Source organism: Heptranchias perlo, chromosome 8, assembly GCF_035084215.1.
Source record: "Heptranchias perlo isolate sHepPer1 chromosome 8, sHepPer1.hap1, whole genome shotgun sequence".
In the NCBI taxonomy this organism is placed as follows: Eukaryota; Metazoa; Chordata; class Chondrichthyes; order Hexanchiformes; family Hexanchidae; genus Heptranchias; species Heptranchias perlo.
This window is the reverse complement of record NC_090332.1, coordinates 29,321,197-29,346,597: the sequence shown is the minus strand read 5'-3', so window position 1 is coordinate 29,346,597 and position 25,401 is coordinate 29,321,197. Positions and strand designations below refer to the sequence as shown.

The following is a 25,401-nucleotide window of genomic DNA, read 5'->3' as shown; positions in this document are numbered from 1 at the left end:
AAGTTTGAATGGAATAATTACCCTTTTCCAACTATTATATTTATTGGGGGTAATATCTGTGTTATTGTCTCTTTACATATTTGTGTGGGGGAAATATCTCATGTTTTTTTTATTTTGGCTCTTTACATCTTGATGTAAGGGTGTTACTTTGATATTTTTGTTATTGACTCTTTTTATGCAGGGAGTAATAATTTACATTTTTTGTAATAGTTCTTTATATATTCATATATATATATATATATATATATCTTTGTGTGGGAGTGATAATTTTATGTTTTTGTTATAGACCTGGAATTCTCTCCTCTTTTAAGACACTCCTTAAAACCTACCTCTTTGACCAAGCTTTTGGGATGTTTTACTATGTTAAAAGGTGCTATATTAATGCAACTTCTTGTTGTTGACCCCTTATATTTTGTGTGGGGTTAATAATTATAAATGTTTGTTATAGGCTATTTATATATTCATGTAGAGTGCCCCACCTCAACACCTGTCCATCACCAGGGGCGGACTGGCCATGTGGAATATCAAAAGATTTCCCAAGTGCCCCCATGAACAGGTCCATGGTGCTGTAATACTGGTCGACCCCCCTTTTCAGTGAGAATTCCAGGCCCACCAGGGGAGCCCCGGTCCATCGCTCCCCGTAACCTGGGGAGCCCGGTCCATCGCTCCCTGGAACCTGGGGAGCCCGGTCCATCGCTCCCTGGAGGCTACAATTGGTCTTGAATCCCATGTGCAATGCCACGGGAGGTCGACTGGGCTGTAAATAATATTAAGACAAGCACAATATATACAAAAGAAACTTTACCAAAGAAAATTATGCTTGGGGAAACTGTACAAGTATTGAACTGCCACAATAGTTAAAAAAACAGCCAACTTTTACCTTAGTGGGTACTGTCTATCCCTCTGCGTAAAGAAAGCAGAGGGACATATACGCGCGTGCCATCTTTTTAAAACGATGTGCGTCAACGAACCACTGAGTGTACGTCATCGCGCCTCGTTACGTCAGACGCGCTCCATTTTCCAATCAGCGTGCGGCTGGCCAGCTGACCCCCTCCCTTTCCGGCCTGAGAAGGACGATAGTTGCGGTCAAAGCGATGAATTTACAGAGAAGCATCGTTGCTCAAACTAAGAAACATACTGCGTCTGTGATTTTCCTTCACGGTTCAGGTTAGACCTCCGTCATTTGTATCACTCAGTTAAATAGTAATAGGTCTGGAAATGAGGTAGATGGTGGACGGGATGGCCTGGCCCAGCCCAGCCGTTCTCCAGCTCATACCGTCGCCCGTGTTCCCAAATCTCAATTTTCATTTTTGTATTTGGTGGCAGAAGCGAGTGACCAATCGTTATTTAATGTCACAAAGTATCTGACCAGCGAGTGCTACCAAACAACAAATAATCATTGAAATGTGCCACTTTTATATTTTCACACATTATAATGGAGATAATCAAACGACTGGATCATATTTAGATATACACCCCCCCCCCCCCCATTATCCTCCCCATAAAGGCGTTGATTTATGTTTTAATACATTTTTGCTGGTGTTGGGGTTCCTCTGGTACCTTATCCCAGCAGCAGCCATTTTCAATATGTGAGCCCAGATAGTGAACTATTAGTGGGATGTTTGGTCATTACATCCAGATCCAATCCACCCCCCACACATGCTCATGTTTTTAACAAACTGTCCAAATCAGAATTGTAGAAAATAGCAACACTGGTGAATTGTGTTGGTAGGATGAGTGGTTCATTATAATTGCTGTCCAACAGGTATTCTGTTATTTCCACATACCTGTTGATATCTGTTGAATGATGCTCACTTATCTAGCAAGTGTTTGTAATGTCACATCCTTTAAAGGCATCATCCTGAAAATATGGTTCAGCCATCACACACTGGTAGGGCAAAAAAATCAGCTGTGAATTTACCAATAAAAAATATCTGACTCAATGAACAATTCTTTTTGGTCATCTGGATGTCATTGGCAGTGTGGAAGCCCAATATCATGCATGAGTGCACACCTTCTGGTAGGGATACATCTCATTAACCTAAATACAGGGAGCTTGGAAACAGGTTGACGACAGCCAAGGGTTTAAGGACACTAATGTTCAATAATTTAACTCACTTAAACCATGCAGCCTACCTGCACATAGAACTGGTAAGCTACCTGTTGCTTGCCAACCAATACCATCAGCCTGTAAGATATTAGCTTGCAGGGATAGCTGGAGCCAATGTACACCTGCAACATGGTGTGTATGCACGACAGTTTGTGACATCACAGAAGAATCCCAGCTCCGGGTGGTAAATCTCCCTCCTAGGTCCAGTTAACAAGGTAGCCTAACTAGTTAGTCATCAGTAGTGCCTTTGATGCAATGGGCCTGACTCTGAGGTATCAAATTACTGAGTTTGCCAGACATGCCATCTTGGAACCACCACAGCCCTTACTTCACCGCCACCACCATGCTCCCTCTCCTTGGATGGTTATTGGTTGGTTATTCGACAGTATACAAGTGTGGATATGAGCCCTCACTAGGTGGACAGCAGATAAGAGGAGCTCCTCATGAGCGTGCATGGTAAGCATCACAACTTATTATAAAATGTGTGAGAACTTTGCCACCATCCTGCTGACTATTTTAGGGACGGAAGTACCTCATCAAGTGATGGTTCCACCAGCTGAAAGAGCTGAACTTTGGTAGCAGCTGCTTGCCTCTTTGCAATTCAGTTATGATAGATACCTAAGCCTAGATATGAATTCATATTCACATACATGGCCTCCAAGTATTGCCTTCCAACAGCTGTCATCCCAAGTCTCAGAGTTTCCTTATTAGCTATATGAAGGACATCCAGCTGCAGCATTGTGTAAGACCTTTGTAGGTCAGTCTGTGATATTTCAGCCACCTTGTTGTTCTAGATGCCCAAGTCCACTATCAAGTATCAGACTTGCTCATCAATTGCCTAATCTAGTTCCTAGTATGAGAGGATTCGGTGGCTGCCATGAAAGTGACACTTTAGGGTGCTCATTGACCGATTGGTGGAGGCTGGAGCCCAACACCCCCTGCAGTTGTTCCCTTTTTTTTGCCACTAATCCAGTGTGGCCCTGGATCTCGCACATAGACAGAAAGAAGACCTTCCATTGCAAAGCTAGGAATTATAAAGCATGAAGCACATGCCTTATTCGTAACAAATGTATTCTGCATTGGACCTTTGCTATTATTGAATGTGTCAAAATGGATTTTTGCCTGTGTTGATTTTTTTAACTTGTATGTGCACTGCTAGAATCAGTGGTTAACAAATATCAGCTCAGTAGCGGCAAATCAGCAGCAACTCAAATCAAATATTTGTCGGGGAGAGGAGTGAGTTTATTTTGACCCACACAGTGCTAGTGTGAATTGTTTAATCATCCAGGGGGGAGGGGGGATCCTTATTTACATTCCCAAATATCTCATGGTATTGTCAGAGATATCCCTATTGTCCCACAAAAATACTGATGCAACACCTTGTTTGAGATGCCGTTCTGTTCAATTTACACAGCGTGGCAGGCAGCCAGGCAAACTCCTGAAGGTTCCTGGTTACACATCAAAGAATAGGCCATTAGCTTGAAGGTAATAACTTTGTTCGCTAATTCTGAGCCTTTTGAAAATAGGGTGGAAGCCTTGATTGGCAGGAGCACTCTGAATGACAACTCAGTAGGCAGTGACTTCATTTCTGAAATTGATATTGATAGGTCTCAGTTAAAAAGAGGGTAGTCAGAGGCTGTGAGAACTTCCCAGTCGGCAGCCAAAAGGCTGTATTTAAAAGCCTGAACCAGCATAGTCAAGAAGAATTAAACTGGTAATTGACCTTCTGTTTTAGAGCCCATGTTTAGAGAGAAAGCGAGTTGCATTTTATTTAACGAGGAGTATAAGAGCAAACATAGCTAACTGTGTAAAACTATGTACGGTTTGTTCATCTATCTTATATAAAACATTTGTTGGTTCAAAGCCTTTGTCTCAATTTGGTGTTTATCCAGTCCATCATCCATAAAGAGAAGATAATTCATGTGGTGACACATAATACATTCCAGTAATCCTGAATCATGCTATCTAGATATTGGGGGGGGAAAAGATGCAGTCCAGATCGTAGAGGACTCGAGATCCACTTATGAGAGTGGCAGTGATGCAAACCCAAGAAAATCGCCAGTGTAAAATCCATAAATTGTGGCAATTGAAGAAAGATTAAAATGTCCTTTGTTCCTTCTCAGCTCAGATCCAAAGGAATGCAGCCAGACTAAATTTGGTATCCTCATAAACTTTGACAGCACAGACAAGCTATTGTGCCTTGCCAGCTCTCAAAGAGCTATCGATTTAGTCCCATTCCTCTGCCTTTTCTCCATTCCCTTTTAAATTTTTCTTTTTCAAATAATTATTCACTTCCCTTATAAAAACTATTATGGATTCTGTCTCCATCACTGTTTTTAGTAGAGTAGTGTCAGAACATTTAACTGCATTAAAAAAAAGATTGTCCTAACATTTTCCTTCATTCTTTTAGTGATAATTTATGCCCTCTATGCTAACTCATTGACCAATGGAAATTTTTTTTCCTTATTTACCTCATTAAAACCACCCAGCTTTGAGCACGTCAGTCAGGTCCCCACCTGATTTATTCTAATGAAAAGAGCCCTAGTTTCTCTAGTCTCTCCTTATAACTAAAGCCTATAACTAAAGACAGGAATTGTCTGATTACATGTAACCTTTTTAATGTGTGTGTATGTATATATTATAAAATATACACACGTTTGAATAGTTTTTATATTTATACACATAAATATGTCACTCAATTCCCACTGCACATTCCCAACTAAAATGCTGAGTAGTTCACTTACTTCTGGGCCTCTGGCACTGCTTTTCTGTAAGTAGTTGCCGAGCGACATAAGGGAGCAACTCAAATTAGCTCACTCTTTTGCGTTTTCTTTAGTGTGTTCCTGTTGATGCTTCTCCAGATGAGCCATTTAAGATTGAGAATTCATTAATGGGGAAATACAGGCATAATTCTCACATTCTACCATGTTGGGACTCAGCACTTTGGTACACTAGCATGTTAGGTTGTCTCACTATCCCTGCTATTACATATAATAGTTTAACAGATTGTCTTTAAAAAGTGTTTTAGTTTTGCAAATAAAGGAAATACAGTTTGTCAACCACATTACGTTGAAATGCATTATTGCTTTTGTTAAAACATTGTTCTGATGAAGAGAACGTATGGCTTTTGTTGCTCTTCTCCCTCCTCAGTAATAACAGTTGCCTTAAAAATGCACAACATTCTATATTGTAATTATTTTTTCTCTTTTTTTTAGGTGATACAGGGCAAGGTATAAGAGCATGGATAAAAGATGTACTGAAGCAAGATTTAATTTTTCAGCACATACGTGTAATTTATCCAACAGCACCTTTAAGGTATCATTTAGGTATCCAAAAATAAATGTTCAATGCAAGTTTGCCTAAAACCCAGTAAGTTAGAACCATATACTTTCAGCCAGACTTAGAAGTGAACTAAGTAATTTTTTGTTTATAAGCAGAGATATTATGCGGTCAATTTTAGGATGGCCGAGCGGGTGCGTTCGTGGCGGGGGGTTCCTAAAATTGGGGAATCCCGGAGCGGGTCCGGAGCCCGGCGCCAACCCGCCCACTTCTGGGTTCCCCAATGGCGCGAGTTGGTGCGCGCGCAGCCGCTGCATGCGGGACTCCCACCCGCAATTAAAGCCGGCGGGATGACAGTTTAGATAGTTAGGGAGGTACTTGAGGTCATTGACAGACCTCATTGGGAAGAGATTTTAGCAGGGATGTGATTTTGAACTCTCCTCGGCGTGGGAAACACGCCCTGTTGTTGCAGACGTGTTTCAGTCAGCAGCCAGTGGGAGATGCAGAGGATTCCTTGACAGTTGGGGGGAATACCTCATTCATTGCAGCAGGGCACTCTGTCACCTCAGACAAAGTTTTGCCTGCCACACCGTTGTCTCCACACTCAAAATTATTACATCATACCCCCTGCTGTCCAAACACATTTACCTACTTTGCGGACCCCCTCACACTCACACCGTCAGGATGGTGGGGGGGGGGGTTCCATAGCTGCATTCATCACTCCACTGGAGGACGAGCAACATCACCAGCCTCGCCAGGCACGCCGTCCATCTCCGCCACGTGGAGCTACACAACACAGTGCTGCGCAACAGGCACCTGCACAAAGTAGTCGTGCAACTACACATACACCCACTGTAGGGTGACCCAGTGGGTGGCATCAAGGGTGTTCATGGAGAACTTCATGAAAGGGCCTTATTGCACAAGCCAGTCAAGAATGGCCAAGTCGTGGCAGTAGTGGTGACAATATAATATGTGATGTGAGTTGATCAGAAATCATATATAAGTAAAAACCATGACAAACCCTCAAACATCCATATGCATCCCCTTCATACTCACGACATGTTTGCCTTATGCTTCCTACTACACATATGTGATGCATGCCCTGTGGCTGCAGCACAGGTAGTGGCAGGTGGGGTGAGGCTGACCGTGAAAGAGATGCATGAGAGGGTGAGTATGAGGCAGAGCCATTACATTGTATGAAGATTGGGTTGAGTGGTAGTGGTGGGATGAGTACTTGGGAAGTGAGGAAGTTCAGGTAAGATGAGGATGAGGGTTCAGTGGGTGTGAGGAGTGATGTGATAGAGTAGTGTTGGCAGTGCAGAACGAGATGTGGGGTAGGGACGGTGATGTGGTAGACGGAGTGTAGGGGAATGAGTAAGAGTACTCACTTTGGCTGACCTGGTTAGGTCATTGAAGCACTTCCTGCACTGTATGCAGGTGCGTGATATGTTGGTGGTGCTGGTGACCTCCTCTGCTACCTCGAGCCAGGCCTTCGTGGTGGCAGAGGCAGGCCACTTCCTCCTGTCTGCCAGGTGGAAGATCTCCCTCTTCCTCCTCACCCCATCCAGTAAGACCTGGAGTGAGGCATCATTAAACCTGGGTGCAGCCTTCCCCTTGGGCTGCTCCATGCTCTAATTTTGCCTATTTTCTGCAGCATCAGTCAGTGGAGGACTGCCCCTTTAAATAGGGCTCCTCCAGCTGACAGCCTATGATGCGGGTGCGCAGTCCGCCCGCTGCGCAGCTTTCCAGCGCAAAACCCGCAAGCCAAGGTAAGTGGCTTCAATTTACTTACGATCGCATGCCAAACCCACCGATTTCACTGGGCGCGTTACCCACGTGCCCAGTCAACCCCCCACTGCCAACCCGCCTTCCTCCTAATATTGAGCCCTGTGAGTTACAAATACTATTTCATTTTTTTGAATTACTCAGTTCTCATAATCTTGTGAAATTACTGTTCTTTAACCCTTTTATTTAACAATTTCATTTTAATATGAATATTTAATTGGACAAGGCGTCAAATATTCAACTTTTTGGTGTCTTCTGAAGTCTGCCATAGCTACATCTATTCAGAGATACTAGTGGATTTCCCATGCGTTCCTCACAGTAAGTTGCAGGATACATTCTCACTCTTATCTGTCCCTATAATGTAGTTTCTATTTTATTCCTTCCTCTTCTGATTCTCTCCCTTTCTCTTCTTGCCTGGTTAGGTCTCTTTTCCTTGCTTTTTTGTTTTACTGTTCTGTGTACCTTTTTGGGCTTTCTTGTTCCTCTGTCTTTTTGGGTAGGAGTTGGTTTGGTTTGGTTCCCTCCTCCCCTCCATTTCTATCTGTTTCACTCAAAGAGGTTTTGCTTGCTTTCAAAATTCAATTTTTTAAAAAGTTAGAATGAGGAAAGAGAGGCTATTTGCTGCCTGAGCCCCCGCCTTTTCTCTGTCCCCCTCCCTTTCTCTGCCCCACCCTCTCTGCTTGTCTCTGCTTTTCCCCCTTCACCCCTCTTCCCCTCTCTTTTTCTCCCACTCTCTTTTTTATTTCTTTCTCTTTCTTTGTTAGACATTATAATCTGTTCCCCGTTGTAAGCGAGTTTCTAACTCACTAAAACACAGGTAAGATAATTAGTTGACACGGTTAAAGTGTTTTAAATGTAGCCAAAATAAGCAACAAAAAATTGTCAGCTTTTAAACCATTTAAATCTATATCTTTGTGCCCACAATTAAAACATGGCTGGTTTACCTTTTTCTTGTTTTGCAGTACTTTTAAGTGGTCTTCATTTCAAATAAGAATTCTTGGTGGTTTACTGTCCTAAATTTGCTTTGTACAAATGACTGCTGACAGGCAACATTTTTCTTATCACTTTTTCAGACCATATACACCTATGAATGGATCTCTGTCAAATGTGTGGTTTGACAGGTACAAAATCTCCAATAACTCCCCGGAACATCTTGAATCAATTGATTCAATGTGCCACATACTGGGTAGCTTGGTGGATGGAGAGGTCAAAGCTGGAATTGCAAAGGACAGAATAATCTTAGGTAAAATATGTTATCAGTTTTCCTAACATTTTAAAAAAACATTCTATAATCTGAGAATCTACCTTTTCCATCCCTGCTTCCTGTCTGCTATCCTTCCATTGAACATGTTTATCATGACACAGTCACTGGATTGTATCACAGGTTCACTGTGTAAAAATAAAGATACCTGTGGTTGATCATGTCCTTTCACACTTAGAATTTTGGTCATTATCATTTAATTTCTGAAGTCAATCTTTTTTTTAACTCCTGGGCAAAAGAGGATTGTTTTGCTTAGAAAGTATGTGTACTTGTTTAATCAATTTAATCAGTCAAGATTTATTTACTTGATATTGGTGAAATCTGATACCATTATTTCTACTCTGGTGGAAAAAAATGTACATTTTCAGTGGATTCTCAAATCTTGGTGCTGCTGTAACTTCATTCATTTAACTACTCAAAAGAATCTGGTGGTTTCGAACATTCATAGTAAGTAGAAAAATAAATCACTGGCAATATACTTCTGATTTTGTATTTTAGTTTGCTTTTAGAAAGATGCAAATAACCCAAGCACCAGCTATTTACAGTCTTTTACATTTCCAGCATGACAGTAAGAGTTATTTTGGCAATTGTGTATTCCTGATTGTTATACTGACGAACATATCTAGTATTCAGTAATATACTACTTTGATCTTTCTTACAGTTCACAGCTGTTGAAAAGATACAGCTGTCATTTGGAATGAAACCATTAGTAAACTGACCCAAAGGAAGCAAGAAAAAAGAGAGAAACAGCTCACCTATCCTGTAGCTGTTGAAGAAAGATATTCTTGCTGCAGGCAAATATTACTGTTTTATGAGATTATCTGAATTTTCAGCACTAGCAGCAGCATTATTGACATCAGGGTTAAAAATGCTGCCTAGAGTTACCCAATTTATAGATGTCTGGAACTGGAAACACATACCAACTGAATAATTACACAATATAGCATTCCTTGTTCCCATTTAGCGCAGTGCTATCCTACAACATTGCTAACATTGAGTTAGTGCATATTCAAAATGGCCAGCTTTATTGAGGTCTGAGACTAATTAGTTCTCAGCTGTACATTTTTGCAGCAATTAACACTGCAATATTTATAAACACATTTGAAAAACATTATCTCGCTGCCAAATTTCATTGGAAGAGTTAGATTACCAGCTGTGTAGGAAGTGAAAACTAATCCCAGTTCTTGTATTTATGCTTTTTCTGATTCAGACATTATACACAGATGCAAAGCAGGCAAGCTTAGGTGCTCAACAAAATTTAAAACATACTATTAAAAGCCAACATTCTTAATAGCTAATGTCCCATTCCCCTGTATGACTCACACTTATTGTGTTGTCTATCTTTATTTGTATCTGACTCTAATTTTCACTATCACTCTTTTTGTAATGATGTGGAGATGCCGGTGATGGACTGGGGTTGACAATTGTAAACAATTTTACAACACCAAGTTATAGTCCAGCAATTTTATTTTAAATTCACAAGCTTTCGGAGATTTTCTCCTTCCTCAGGCAAATGTTTTTGTAAGTCTCTTCTTCCTATAGGTCTCCTCACTCTTATATGTCTCCCAGTTTCTATGTCTTACTATCGTGTATGTTAATTTATTAATATACTCAGTTTCTATCACTTGTCCTTTTGGAAGTGCAGGATACATGCAAAATGGTAACCAACATGTAATGGGTTGGAGGTGAGTACTAGGATTGGCTGGGAGCTGCCGCAAAATTCAATGGTGAGAGAGAAGCTGGGGGGGGACAAGGGTCAGGCTGGGAGGAAATGGAATAGTTGAGGCTTAGAGAAAGCAGGCCCAGGGCTGGTGCTTGGAAGGAGAGGGCCTGGCAAGGAATGGACAAAGTTTAGAGGGATTGTGGTCTGGCAGGGGCTTAGAAATCACTTGGGGGTCAGTTTCAAATCACTAAAGGAGGTGAGGACTTGGAACAGTTGAGGGCAGGGTTGGAGCCTAGAAATGCTCAGTTGGGGGGAATGGGATCTAGGAGCACTGGAGGGATCCTATTGTCTGTGGCTTGGCAGTACTTGCAAGGAGAAGGAAGTGATGGAATGGTAGGACCTCGGAACACTTAAGGGAGGAGCTTGGGTCTAGGACCTGTGAACAGTCAGAAGAGGGCCCGCAGTGTGAGGCTTATGAATTTGAGAGAGAGAGGAGGTGGCTGAGACCTGTGAAAACTCTGTGAGGGTGTAGGAAAATTGGGGCCTAGGAGCAGTGGGAGGGGGGGCTGTGGCCTGGAAGAACTTGGTAGGTTGAGGCTGGGGTTTGTGGTCTGTAAGGAATCATAGTCAGTGCACAGGCTCAGGCTAGCCGTGAAATATAGGTTCGCCTTAGTCCAGGCCTTGGGCAGGCATACCTATATTGAGAAGGACAGGCTAGAAACTGGATGGCAGAAAGATTCGGGGTAGACAAATGGCCCTTCCCAAAGCAAAGGTATAAGTTCTCTTCTTGCCCACTTTCTGAAGTCGCTGGATGAGCTGAGATGCAGCACGTCTGATTGATCAGGTTGTGAATTAGTATGATGTTGGAGTTGTGCTTACCCACATCTCATGTATTGAGCATTCTAGGTCAATTCATGCATGTGCAGAGTGTGTTTTGAAAATCAGACATTGAAGAACAGATTGGGATTTATGGGAATGGAATGCAATACAAGGCCAAGGCTTGACTCTGCGAAAAGGCTTGTAATGGAGTAAGGAAAACCAGGAATAGCAGGCAAGGAAAAATGAGAACTGAGAAATGATGAGGAGAAGAGGGAGGAATGGGAAACTGTTATGGCTGACAAAGACTTCTAGTAATTTTTTTGAAGGATTTCATTGGTTCATTTTGTAGTTTGTGGTTGTTTTTTAAGTGAATGGGTTCTTTTAAGATTGTGAAATTCAATGTGTTACAGTGATTTTTGACTCTTTTCAAGAGAATTTCATGTTTGGTTGGTTTTTAGTGAATGAAATTTGAGCTAATCCCCCTGTTTTGTGCTCTACAGACATGTTGGACACTATTTTACCTGCCAAAGAAATGGTGCATAAGTGCCTTATATAATGTCACAACCTTTTGTATGTGCTGTGATTAACAGAAGCAGGTACTCTATAATCGCTTTGATCATAATGCTTGCTCGGGGATAGTTTGAGAACAGGATAATAAAACTTAGGGATATGAGGGACCGACATATAAGACAATAAAGATCACGGGGTAGAGTTTCCGCTAGATTGCGCTGGTTTTATCAGACAATCTGCCTGAACCAGCGCAAAAGATCATGGAAAATCAAGTGTAAGTTACGTCAAGTATCGGGTACGGTAGCATAGTGGTTATGTTACTGGACTAGTAATCCAGAGGCCTGGACTAAAATCCAGAGTCATGAGTTCAAATCCCGCCACGGCAGCTGGCGAATTTAAATTCAGTTAATTAATTAAATTCAATTAATTAAATAAAAATCTGGAATTAAAATACTAGTATCAGTAATGATGGCCATGAAACTACCGGATTGTCGTAAAAACCCATCTGGTTCACTAATGCCCTTTAGGGAAGGAAACCTGCCGTCCTTACCCGGTCTGGCCGAAATGTGACTCCAGACCCATAGCAATGTGGTTGATTCTTAATTGCCCTCTGAAATGGCCTAGCAAGCCACTCAGTTGTAAAATCTCGCTACGAAAAGTCCACTTGCTTGGATGAGTGCAGCTCCAACAACACTCAAGAAGCTCGACACCATCCAAGATAAAGCAGCCCGCTTGATTGGCACCCCATCCACCACCCTAAACATTCACTCCCTTCACCACCGGCGCACCGTGGCTGCAGTGTGTACCATCCACAGGATGCACTGCAGCAACTCGCCAAGGCTTCTTCGACAGCACCTCCCAAACCCGCGACCTCTACCACCTAGAAGGACAAGAGCAGCAGGCACATGGGAACAACACCACCTGCACGTTCCCCTCCAAGTCACACACCATCCCGACTTGTAAATATATCGCCGTTCCTTTATTGTCGCTGGGTCAAAATCCTGGAACTCCCTTCCTAACAGCACTGTGGGAGAACCGTCACCACACGGACTGCAGCGGTTCAAGAAGGCGGCTCACCACCACCTTCTGAAGGGCAATTAGGGATGGGCAATAAATGCTGGCCTCGCCAGCGAGGCCCACATCCCGTGAACGAATTAAAAAAAAGCAGAAATTGAGTTTCTGTGATCTTTGACATTGGTTCAAAAATCATTGCGACCGAAGCCCACAAAATTGGCCATGCCCCCAGATCGAAATAATGCGCCAGTCTACCGCCGTTCGAGGAGGGACTTCAAATTGAGTTCATTGTCTTAGGCATACAGGCACTAGTAGGCACGTTTTAAACGTTTTTACACATTAAAAAATATTTAATTGACACCAATGGAAATAGTAAATGGTTCATTATAGTTTTTTAAGCCATTTTCAGTAATTTAAAATCAGGTTACTCACAGGTGGAGGACTAGACACTTAGTAAAAATGCTGTTTTTTGTGATAAACGCATTTTCAGCTGTATTAGCAAAATTGCACCAGGTTGCGACTCTTAAAAAAAAAAACATCATTGAATATTTTTTAAGGCAAAAAAACCAATTACGTTCTATTACGCTGTCTGATTGCGCTGGTTCATGGAAGATTTTATGTTTGTGATTATGCAAATACATTTTAGCGGAAACTTGAACTATAACCTAACCCGCGCAATTTCAGACGCAGTTTGCTGATTGCGCCCAAAGCGGAAACTCTACCCCCATATCACAAATAAAAGAATGTAGCTCCAGTAGTTACCAATTTCATCTGAACCCTGGGGTTTTGTAACTGCCTCAAACATGTTTATTGAAATCAATGGATCAAAAATTGAGTGGGTTCAAAAGGTTCGATCCATCCCACCAGGTTACTGCCCAGGTGGTGAAGTTGAAAATTACTCCCTCTCCCGTGACTACTAGGAAAATAGAACAAAGCTGTATTTTTTAAGTAAGTTATCCTCATAGAGGATAGAAATGCAATTGAGAATGCAAATACAGAGTCATTATTGGAATCTTGATTTCAGTTTAACTTGTTAAAAAAAATTTAGACAACTAACTAGTATCTTAATTATGTGCTTTCTGCACATATCCAGTTAAGGTGGCATTCTGAACCGGATGAGTGCAGGGATCAGGTAATTAAGGTACTAGTCAATTGTCTAACTTTTAACAAGTTAAACCAAAATCAGAATTCCACTTGTGACACTGTATATGTGTTTTTCTTTTTTTGTACGTTTATTCATTGCTGCTGATGACTCTAGTCATCCATTGAAAACGGAATTGGCATTATAAGTTTGACATCACTGATTAATGTAACAATACAATATAACTAGAAATATTTTTTCTATTAATAAATAAAATTGAACAAAGGTAGTTAAAAACATACTAATACACATTAGCAATCAATGGTTTTCTTATACATATATATGGAGCACCAAGAAACATAGCAATAATTATAATATCATATTGAATAACAAACTCAAAATTAACCTATTTGAAATAATAAAAACATTCAACAACAATTTGCATTTATATAGCGCCTTTGATGTAGTAAAACGTTCCAAGGCACTTCACAGGAACGATTATCAAACAAAATTTGACCTAAGGAGATATTAGGACAGGTGACCAAAAGCTTGGTCAAAGAGGTAGGTTTTAAGGAGCATCTTAATGAAGGAGAAAGAGATCGAGAAGCGGAGAGGTTTAGTGAGGGAATTTATAAGTTTAGGGCCTAGGCAGCTGAAGGCACAGCCGCCAATGGTGGAGCGATTAAAATCGGGGATGTGCAGGAGTCCAGAATTGGAGGAGCACAAAGATCTCGGAGGGTTGTAGGGCTGGAGGAGGTTACGGAGATAGGGAGGGGTGAAGCCATAGAGGAATTTGAAAACAGGGATGAGAATTTTAAAATCGAGGCTTTGCCGAACTGGGAGCCAATGTAGGTCAGCGAGCAGGACTTGATGCGAGTTAGGATATGGGCAGCAGAGTTTTCAGTGTTAAGATTGGCAACAAGATGTTTTTCAAAATTGCTTGATGTAATTCTGTTTTAATGGACTCAAATACATTTGAGATTTGACTTTTTAGAATCTATACGACATGAGTGAAGTGTAAATATGATCAGGGACATAACTGCTGAAGGACCAGACCAAATTATCAGAATAATGATTGAAAGCTCCACCTGCCTATTTGAAGCTTATTGTATGTGAATAAACATACAAAGAAACATAAATGTAGCGAGAATTGTGTAAAAGAAATGAGCCCTACATTTTCAACAGTGCATAAATATGTGTTACATATTTGTTTCTAGTAGTTGGCCTTGGATGGAATCAATTTTTTCATCTTCAAAATCAGGACCTGAATTTACCTCCATAATAGTGTGTAGCTGCTGTATAACAGTACTGTACAGTTGATTTTGAAATTCAAGTATTAACAATTAAAGGAGAAGTACATTTGACTGGTTTGGTGATAATTATAAATGGCACGGTGAGATATTTGTACACTTGTGCTTTTAGTTGATCCTTGTCCTTGTATTTTATGTTTTAATACCATTATGGAGGCATTCTGAATGCAGACATTTTATGTGTAACTCCCCTGATATGGCATCAAAGTGACTCCATAAATGGCTGGGAGTAGTACTCATGATCCCTGAGGTTAAATTAAGGGGCTTTTTACAAAAAAAACTTCTGCTCCCATGCTTCTAACCATAAAACACAATAATGATGAATAACTGAGACCATTAAGTCTTTGTAATATTTTGGATTATGTGACACTCAAGTAGAATACGGTTCCCTTTAAGGGAACAGACATTTTGAAACAACATTATGTATGTTATTGATTGAATACAGTAACAAACCCTCAAAAGGAAAAACAAGATTGGCAGTTATGTATACAAGGTTTATTGAATCTCTGATAAAATCTACTTACTGTCACCATTAAGGGAATGCCTTAGCTAGTTACTAATGGATATTGAATATCTCTCGGCTAGCTCACATGGTGCTGAAAGGCTTTTTGTGTTGTTTCATGTTTGAAAAAACTGATGATAAAGTATGGGAAATTTGAGATTGAAATAATTAAAAACTGTACCAGCTACAGAGTAAATTAAAATTAATGTGTTAAAATTAGGCTCTACTGAAACATTATCCAGGTCCTCCGATAAGAACAGTTTGTCATCAAACATATTGGCTGAGATCAGCAAGGGTATTACAGTTACAGTACTCGCCCAGAAGGCATTGTGGTACTGACAGACAAATTGCAGGATTTTTCCATAGAAAAATAAATCAGAGTCCAAAGCTTTTGTATATTGTAATTTCAAAAAGGAAAATGAATTGGTCAACCACATAAAATGTGTAATTACATAGTTATTCAAATCTCATGGTGCTTATATCCATAAAAGATGCCATCGTGACTAACTGCAGGCAATCGTGCCAGCAAGCGACTAAATAGGTGCAGTAATTTACCTTATAAAGAGTCACTTAAAAGACTTACTAAAATTGTATTGCTGCGTTTGGGAACTTTACTTTGATCTCTTTAAATGCATTGTTTTAAAACCAATAATAAAACACATTGTGTTTTGACATGTTTTTCTAATATGTTTATGCTGCTGAAGTTACTGTTTGTGGTGAATTATAACAGGAATTTTTAGGAACAGCAAAATTCCAATAGGACCAACAAGCTATACCATTTATCATGGAAAAAATAAGATCATAAGAGAGAGAAAATGCAATCTGACCTATTGAACTACACTTCTAACACATTAGCTGTCTCATGCTGACATCTAAGTAAGATTTTAAGAAAAGTTATAGTAAAATCCTTTTTTTTGTCGTTTGTCACAAATATGACATTTGGTACATTAAAACCCTTAAATTATAATGTAATATCTCCTATCCACTGAATATAATATGGTAATGCTGTAATGGTAACTCATTCTATTCTTCCTTCGGTGGTGGTGCTGTTACTTAAAAGAAAACATTACAAGAAAATCTGTTATTCTTGCTTCAGAGGCGCTGTAACCTTTCTCAGCCTGTTATACCAAACAAAGCTAGGATTCATTCCCTCTGACTAACTATGAACAGGGCCATAAGAGATTCACTAATGTGTGCATGTATATAGTAAAATGCTTATATATGGCAATATTACTTCCTGTGGCACTTTTTATAATGGGAAAAACCCCAGAGGATTTTGTGATGAAATAATCAAATCAAACCCCTCTGCTCTGTCCCTACTCCCCCGTTCTACTTTTCTCTCTGTCTCCCCTCTCCCCCACCCCTCACCGCCTCTAAATGTGATCTACTTTTCCCTCAGCCCCTAATCCTGCAGTTCTTCATCCTCGGCCTCTAATCATGCTCTATCTTGGACTTACCTTCTCCCTTCTCCCTCCTCCCCCATCCCAGTTCTAACTCTCAAGCATCTTCCTCTCTCCATCCCCTGGCTTTTAACTCTATTCTAGCTTCCCTCTCTGTTTCTTCAGGGCTCCAGTGCCTGGTGTTCCTCAGATCTGGTTCAGTTATCCCATGCTTGCTATCATGCTTCACCTGAAGACTACATTTGTTCTTGACGTCTCCATGTACAACATCATGGGTGATCATTTAGTACTTTATAAACTTCAGGATGTGATTTTAGCTGAGAGGCGCGCGCACGCACACACACACACACACACACACACACACACACACAGCGCATAGCTTTCCTCATGCTAATTTGAGATTTAATTTTTTTTTTAAATGAGTTCAATTTTGAAATCGCACAGAGGAAGCCTTTAGCAACTGATTTCACCTATGCTTTTGATGGTTAATTGCTGACACCAGTGAGAGAGGCAGATACACACACACACACACACACACACTCACTTCCAATAACCATTCACAAGAAAACAAATTTAATATTTGCAGAGATCTCTTAGAAAGTTACGAACTAGTGCTACTAGAACTGAGATACCTATGTGACCCTCTCCCCTCACTGGTGACACCAGGAATCTATCAGTGAGTCACCCCCCACCCCCCCCCAAGCTTTGCCAAACTTTAGGTATCCCCTGCACAGTTCTGCCAAGCCCCAGCAGCTCCAGAGTATTGCCAAACTCAAGACCCCAACCTAAGTGCTAACAAAGCCTAGGACAATCTCCAATGCAATCCAAACATGTGACCACCCCCTGTGCAGCTACACCCTCTCTTCTATGGAGTACTACCATGTACCAGATATCGAACTCCAACTGATATACCGTCTTGCTGTGTACTCAGCTTTAAAACTGGTCAGGGATGAAAAATATTACATTGGTAAAGATATATTCAAAGAAATCTCCACTTATTTATAGTTTTCACAGAATAGTGGATAGAGTTGTGGAATTCAATCCCAAAAGCACCAGTAAAATCTGATAATAGCATTTAATAAAAATAGAATTTGACTTATTCATTCACTGTAAATCAGTGGCCTTATGTTGTCATCTATGTGGCATAAACACCCTTATAAGACAGTGTATCTTCCAACTCACCTTGAACAACATCATAGGAGATCAGATTGTATATTAAAGGCCTTGTGCCTAGTGCACATTCCAGTTTATCACACTCTTTGCATCGTAAACCTGCCAAATCTGGTGTCTCATCATTGCTGTGACATTTCAGTGCTGGCGTTTGTCCATCTAGCTTGAACGTCCCAGCAACTTGTCACTATATATTCACCTGTCATTGGCTGGAGATAATCATGTAACATAGTCCTCGTAGCCTCTTAACTCCAGAGCATCGAAGTCCAGCTTGGGTTTTTCTTTTTTTCTCCCACTATCATTTGGAAGTCTCCTGATCTTTCTCAAGGCCTGTTACTTACTCTTATCTCCAATCCCAGTCCAGCTATTTTTTAAACCTTTGTAGCTCTTCATTTTTTTCTGGTTCACAATCTCACCCTTTTTCTTAAATATGTTGCTGGATTGAAATGTGTCTGTCAATGTCGGGGGATAGAAATGTTTGTTGACATTTGGGGTGGAGATCCTTTGTTAGAACAGCATTTGGTTTGGCCCTGCTTTTCTTAACTTTTCCTGGCCACTAGACTCACTCCCTATAAAACAAAGTTAACATGTAAGTAAAGTTTTTGAATTTGATCTGAATTGAGGGTCAAGGACAGAATCTATTTGGTTAGAGTTAAGAAACAATAGAGGTGCCATTACACTACTGCGTGTATTCTATAGGCCACTAACTAGTGGGAAGGATATAGCGGAGCAAATTTGCAGGGAAATTACAGAGAGGTGCAAAAGCTATAGAGTAGTGGTAACGGGGGACTTCAACTATCCTAATATAGACTGGGATAATAATATAAGGGGCAAAGAGGGGTAGGAATTTTTGAAATGTGTTCCGGACAACTTTCTTGACCAGTACGTTTCCAGCACAACGAGGAAGGAGACATTGCTGGACTTGGTTCTAGGGAATGAGGCGGGCCAAGTGGAACAAGTTTCAGTGGGGGAGCATTTAGGGAGCTGCGATCATAGTATCATAAGGTTTAGAATAGCTATGGAAAAGGACACTGACCACTCTAAAGTAAAAATACTCAATTGGAAGAGGGCCAATTTCAGTGGGATGAGAACAGATCTGGCCCGGGTAAACTGGAATCAAAGATTGGCAGGCAGAACTGTAATTGAACAGTGGGCGGCCTTTAAAGAGCAGATGGTTCAGTCTAGGTACATTCCCACGTAGGAGAAAGGTAGGGCAACTAAAGCTAGAGCCCCTTGGATGACAAAAGAGAACGAGAGTAAGATGAAGTGGAAAAAAAGGGCGTATGACAGATGTCACGTTGATAACACAAGTGAGAACCAGGCAGAATATAGGAAGTTCAGAGGGGAAGTGAAAAAGGAAATAAGAGGGGCAAAGAGAGAGTATGAGAATAGACTGGCAGCCAACATAAAAGAGAATCCAAAAGTCATCTATAGGCATGTAAACAGTAAACGGGTAGTAAGAGGAGGGGTGGGGCCAATTAGGGACCATAAAAGAGATCTACTCATGGAGGCAGAGGGCATAGCCGAGGTACTAAATGAGTACTTTGCATCTGTCTTTACCATGGAAAAAGATGCTGCCAGAGTCTCAGTAAAGGAAGATATAGTTGAGATACTGGATGGGCTAAAAATTGATAAAGAAGAGGTACTAGAAAGGCTGGGAAGTAGATAAGTCACCCGGTCCGGATGGGATGCATCCTAGGTTGCTGAGGGAAGTAAGGATGGAAATTGCGGAGGTACTGGCCATAATCTTCCAAACATCCTTGGATATGGGGGTGTGACCGAGGACTGGAGAATTGCAAATGTTACATCCCTGTTCAAAAGAGGGTGTAAGGATAAACCCAGCAGCTATAGGCCAGTCAGTTTAACCTCGGTGGTGGGGAAACTTTTAGAAACGATAATCTGGGACAGAATTAACAGTCACTTGGACGAGTGTGGATTGATTGGGGAAAGCCAGCACGGATTTGTTAAAGGCAAATCGTGTTTGACTAACTTGATGGAGTTTTTTGATGATGTAGCAGAGAGGGTAGATGAGGGTAATGCAGTTGATGTGGTGTACATGGGATTTCAAAAGGCGTTTGATAAAGTACCGGAAGGTAGGCTTATTATCAAGATTGTGGCCCATGGAATAAAGGGGGCAGTAGCAGCATGGATACGAAATTGGCTAAGTGACAGGAAAGAGAGTAGTTGTGAATGGTTGTTTTTCGGACCGGAGGAAGGTGTACAGTGGTGTTCCCCAGGGGTCGGTGCTGGGATCACTGCTTTTCTTAATATATATTGATGACTTGCACTTGGGTGTACAGGGCACAATTTCAAAATTTGCAGATGACACAAAACTTGGAAGGGTAGTGAACAGAGAGGAGGATAGTGATAGACTTCAAAAGGATATAGACAGTCAGGTGGCATGGGCGGATACGTGGCCGATGAAATTTAACGCAGAAAAATGCGAGGTGTTGCATTTTGGTAGGAAAAATGAAGAGAGGTAATAGTATCTAAAGGGCACAATTCTAAACGGGGTAAAGGAACAGAGAGATCGGGGGTATATGTGCACAAGTCGTTGAAGGTGGCAGGGCAGGTTGAGAAAGCAGTTAAAAAAGCATACGGGATCCTGGGCTTTATAAATAGAGGCATAGAGTACAAAAGTACGGAAGTCATGATGAACCTTTATAAAACACTAGTTCGGCCACAGCTGGAGTAGTGTGTGCAGTTCTGGGCACCGCACTTTAGGAAAGATGTGCAGGTCTTAGAGAGGGTGCAAAAAAGATTTACTAGAATGATTCCAGGGATGAGGGACTTCAGTTAAGTGAATAGACTGGAGAAACTGGGGTAGTTCTTCTTGGAACAGAGACGATTGTGAGGAGATTTGATAAAGGTATTCAAAATCATGAAGTGTCTAGACAGAGTAGATAGAGAGAAACTGTTCACGTTGGCGGAAGGGTCAAGAACCAGAGGGCATTGATATAGGGTGATTGGCAAAAGAACCAAAGGTGACAGATTCAATTGTGGCTTTCAAAAGGGAACTGGATAAGTACTTGAAAGGAAAATATTTGCAGGGCTATGGGGCTAGGGCAGGGAGTGGGACTCGCTGGATTGATCTTGCATGGAGCCAGCGCAGACTCGATGGGCTGAATGGCCTTCCGTGCTGTAACCTTTCTCTGATTCTATGATAATCTTAGCAGTTTAGCAAAATTATGGGAGGTCTGACTCGGAAACTGCAATTAAGAGGATATGAAAATTATTACAATGGCTGATTAGATAATAGATTGGAATGTTACCCAGTTTCTTCAGTATTGTGAAACTGAAAAGAACTAGACCATTACAATTGTTAAAGTAATTAAATTGTCCATGCCATTAATGTGACAAACTCCAGTTTTTGCATAATGAATCCTCACAGCTTGTGTAACTTTACATTAATCTCTCAAATTACATTAAATTTGATTTGTATTCTACAAAACTATTGATTTGGTTCTCTTTTTGCCTTTGCAGGGGGATTTTCAATGGGAGGGACTATGGCAATGCACTTAGCCTATAGATTTCATCAACAGGTAGCAGGAGTGTTTGCTCTATCCAGTTATTTGAATAAGGATTCTGTTGTCTACCAGGTAAGCAGAAGGAAAGAACTTGGATTTATATGGGACCTTCCATGACCTCGGGCTGTCCCAAAGCACTTCATAGTCAATGAATTATTTTTGAAGTGTAATCACTGTCTTATAGGCAAACGTTTGGCCATTAATCCGTTTAGACAATACTGGTTGAGGGAACAATGTTGGCTATCACACTTGAAAAAGTCTCATGGGATCTTTTATGTCCATCTTAACCGGCAGATGAGGACATGGTTTAATGTCTCATTTGAAAGACGGCACCTCTGACAATGCAGCACTCCCTTAATACTGTACTGAAGTGCCCGCCTAAATTATAGACTGAAGGCCTGAAGTTGGACTTAAACTCACAACCTTGTCTCTCCACCTGAGAAAGGTACCAATTGAGTTAAGCTGACACTGTAAGGTAGGATATAAAACATTTTTAGGTAGATAGTATCCAACATAATTTTAATTGAAACTGGGGGAACATTTAGCAGCATTGTTAGTCTGGGGATGGGTTGAAATATTACTAATGATGCATAAACACATTCATAGGAAATTTCTTTGCAGTTCTATCAAAGGCGTTAATCCATACATTTAATACTTTTGCTAAAATAGTAGACAGGAATTTCACATGAACATGTTTGTTACTAACATCACATAGCACAATTTCAAACCAAAGATGTGTTATAAATGTAGTTAAGTTACCTTTTTTTAGTTATTTGAATAATCTTAAATTTAAGAAAGTTTATTATTTCAATGTTGCAATAACCTACTCATTAAAACATTTTAGTAAGTGCTTGATTTGCCTGACTTAATAGATGAGAAACTCAAAATTTATTAATCTCTATCAATTTATTTACAATGCTTGTTTGATTGGAGCCACAAATCTAACTCCATTAAAGGTAGATGTTATAGTTGAATATAAATTTTAGGGTTCATGAATAGGCCAGTGAATTCAACCTTAACAATGTTTCAACCTTTATTTGGATACTACGTATTTAGCATTTCAGCAACATGTCTATGGGTGATGATTTATACCTGTAAATATGTTTTCGAGTGTTTTTTAACACCTAGATGCTTATCATTACAGAATAGTAAATCGAAAAATATTTTTTTAGTGTTTCATTAAAAACATTGTGCATTCTATTTTTTTCTGGTTTTGTTCAATGTGTGGAAAAAGTGGGAATAAATTGCAAACAGTATATACGCAGTGTGTATCTATAATATATATATTTTTTTGTCTCCAGGCTGTCCAGAGTATTAAAACCTCAATGCCCGAATTGTTCCAATGTCATGGAAACAATGACCAACTAATTTTGTATGAGTGGGGTAAAGAGAGCTGTTCACATTTACAGTCACTGGGAGTGAAAACCACATTTAATACTTTACCTAATCTCTATCATGAACTTTGCAAGTCAGAGTTGGAACAGCTGAAGTCATGGATTTTACATAAACTACCTAATGATGAACAGTAATGCTATTCACTCTGAATAAAATTGTGCTTCATGTACATATTTAATTTACTTTGTAATCCATTTATTAGCTCATATTGTCAAGGATGAAAATATATCATGGATGAATCCAGGCATAGCTATACAGATAATAGGCAAACAGTTTTTTAAAAATCGCATTGAAAGAGTGTAATGTTTATTTTTCCTACTTTTCCTGAAATGCACTATTGTCTCATTCTGTTGTGTAAATATACTTCATTATACCAAGTAGTTTACCGTAATCATTGTGCTCTTAAAATTACTTACAGATGATGCTTGGCAATCTGTTACACACTCCAGGCTGCTTGCTGCGTGTATGTTGTATGCTTAGATTAATAATCTCTACTTTAAAACAAATATTGCTATTAGCAAACTTTGTAATATTGTCAACCTATGGTTACACTCAAAAAAGGGGAAAAGTAGCATAATGTTAGCTGTAATTACCATTAAGATTACTTAATTACCATCTATTTAAAATAATACTTGTTGCAGAGATGGGTGGAATCTCTATTTTTCTGAAGACAATTAAGTCTAGTTCCTATTCTATCTCCTGCTGTCTCTCACCACAATTTATCAAACTCCTAAAAATGACTATTCTCTTCATCTCCCTAGTTCAGTATATAAAAGTTGGTACAACTCCCAACTTCAATCCTGTAGAGCTGCCCATATTTGAATGTGCCAAAACTTGGGGTCCCACATCTGTTATATGTTGAAAATAGTAGGTCGGCCACCGCGTTCCTTGTGAAAGTACATTGAAAACCCCCATCTCAACTGATCCTTATAGAGTGCCCCATTTTAAGTGTCTTTATTTACCTGCAGTACCTATACCTGTAGGTGGTGCTGTGATAGGCCTTTACATTGGATCCCAAAGCAGTACCTGTTACTAAATATTGGCCTTGAGAGTCAGAATACATTTCCACACAAAAGCCATCAGGTGGTTGTGCAGCACAGTGCATTTCCATTATCCAAATATACATTATTTTGAGGACTATTCATGTTATTTGTGAGAAGCATTAATGTTGTAATCTAAATAATAATGTTGAACATTTTTTACAAATGCACAGCCTCTCTCTTGCTAAAATATTCAAGTGAACCAATGACCCTTCATTAATGCCTCGGATACTTTGAGTCCATCCAAGTAGCGCCCCACAATAGTAATTTGGTCAACTCGGCTGAGGACCCATCCTGGATTTTCAGCGTTCAGGTAACCTGGCATGTTGAAACTTTGTCTTGTGAGTAAATCTCAATTGAGTTACTCCCAATTTTCTAAGGTGCACCCTTGCTAAGCATCTCTGCCAGCCCCAACGCCCCCCCCCCCCCTTCCATGCTTGAGATTGTTTTCCATCTTCATCATGGATGGGCTTAATTATCTTTTAATTATCTAGATTCTAATGTGCCTCATTTTTTTTCTTTCCTCTATGGTTTGTTCTGAAGGTACTTCAAGATTTTGCTACAGGAGTCAATTTTGTGTACCTGCAGTGTTTATACAAGTCAAATGCTGCCCATTTTCCCAGCACAGGTGAAACTGTTCCACTTTTATTGAGTGCTGTCACCAGTGCTGAGGAGTATGATAAGTAATTACTACTGCCAGTTTGGCCCAGTTGGTAGTATTCTTGGCTCTGGATCAGAATGTTGTGCATATGAGCCCCCTACCATGCTTTCAGTTTGTAATCTAGGCTGACACTGCAATGCAATCTTGTCGGAGTGCTATTCTTTCAGTTTTGGCTGAAATAAATTTGAATGCCATTATATAGCGCCTTATGACCTTTCTCAAGTGTCCCAAACCACTTCGTGCACAAAGAATTACTTCGCTGTTGATGAACACAAAACACATTCTTCACATAGCAAGTCCCCAGAAACGACAATGAAAAGAAAGATCAGTTAATCTTTTTTGGTGATGCTGGTTGATGAATGTTGGCAAGGATACAACACAAACTCCCTGCTCATCTTTGAATGTTTTTTTAACGTCCATCAGAATAGGCAGACTGCATCTTGGTTTAATATCTCTTCTAACCACTGGACTGAAATGTTGGCCTAATTTATGTGCTGGAATCCTGGATTGGTATTTGAAGCCATAAACTTCTGACATGGAGATGAGTATTCTGCCAAATGATCCAAGCTGACGTGACTTAGTGTTTAGTAAGCCACTAAACCGAGGCCTTATCTGCCTGTTCAGGTGGATGTTCACGATCCCATGGCATTATGTGAAGAGAAGGGAATTCTCCATGGTGCTTTTACCAACATTTATCCCTCAGCTTACACCACCAGTAGTCAATTACCTGGTCATTCATCTCATTGCTGCTTTTGGATCTTACTGTGTATAACATGTTTGCCTACATAACAGTCACTCCATTTCAAAGTAATCATCTTATGTGAAGCACAATGAGACATTTTCGGGAAATGTAATAAGATGCTAGATTAATACA

At 40.3% G+C, this 25,401-nt stretch overlaps 1 protein-coding gene across 1 annotated transcript; it reads left to right on the top strand.

The window, feature by feature from the left end:
• The first annotated feature begins 1,039 nt into the window (after window positions 1-1,039).
• Window positions 1,040-24,724, top strand: lyplal1 (lysophospholipase like 1). The gene is made up of 5 exons (XM_067988882.1): window positions 1,040-1,167; window positions 5,326-5,425; window positions 8,248-8,417; window positions 21,388-21,503; window positions 22,733-24,724. The coding sequence occupies exons 1-5, from the start codon at window positions 1,095-1,097 to the stop codon at window positions 22,958-22,960; spliced, it is 687 nt and encodes a 228-aa protein (XP_067844983.1). The 5' UTR covers window positions 1,040-1,094; the 3' UTR covers window positions 22,961-24,724.
• Window positions 24,725-25,401: the final 677 nt, after the last annotated feature.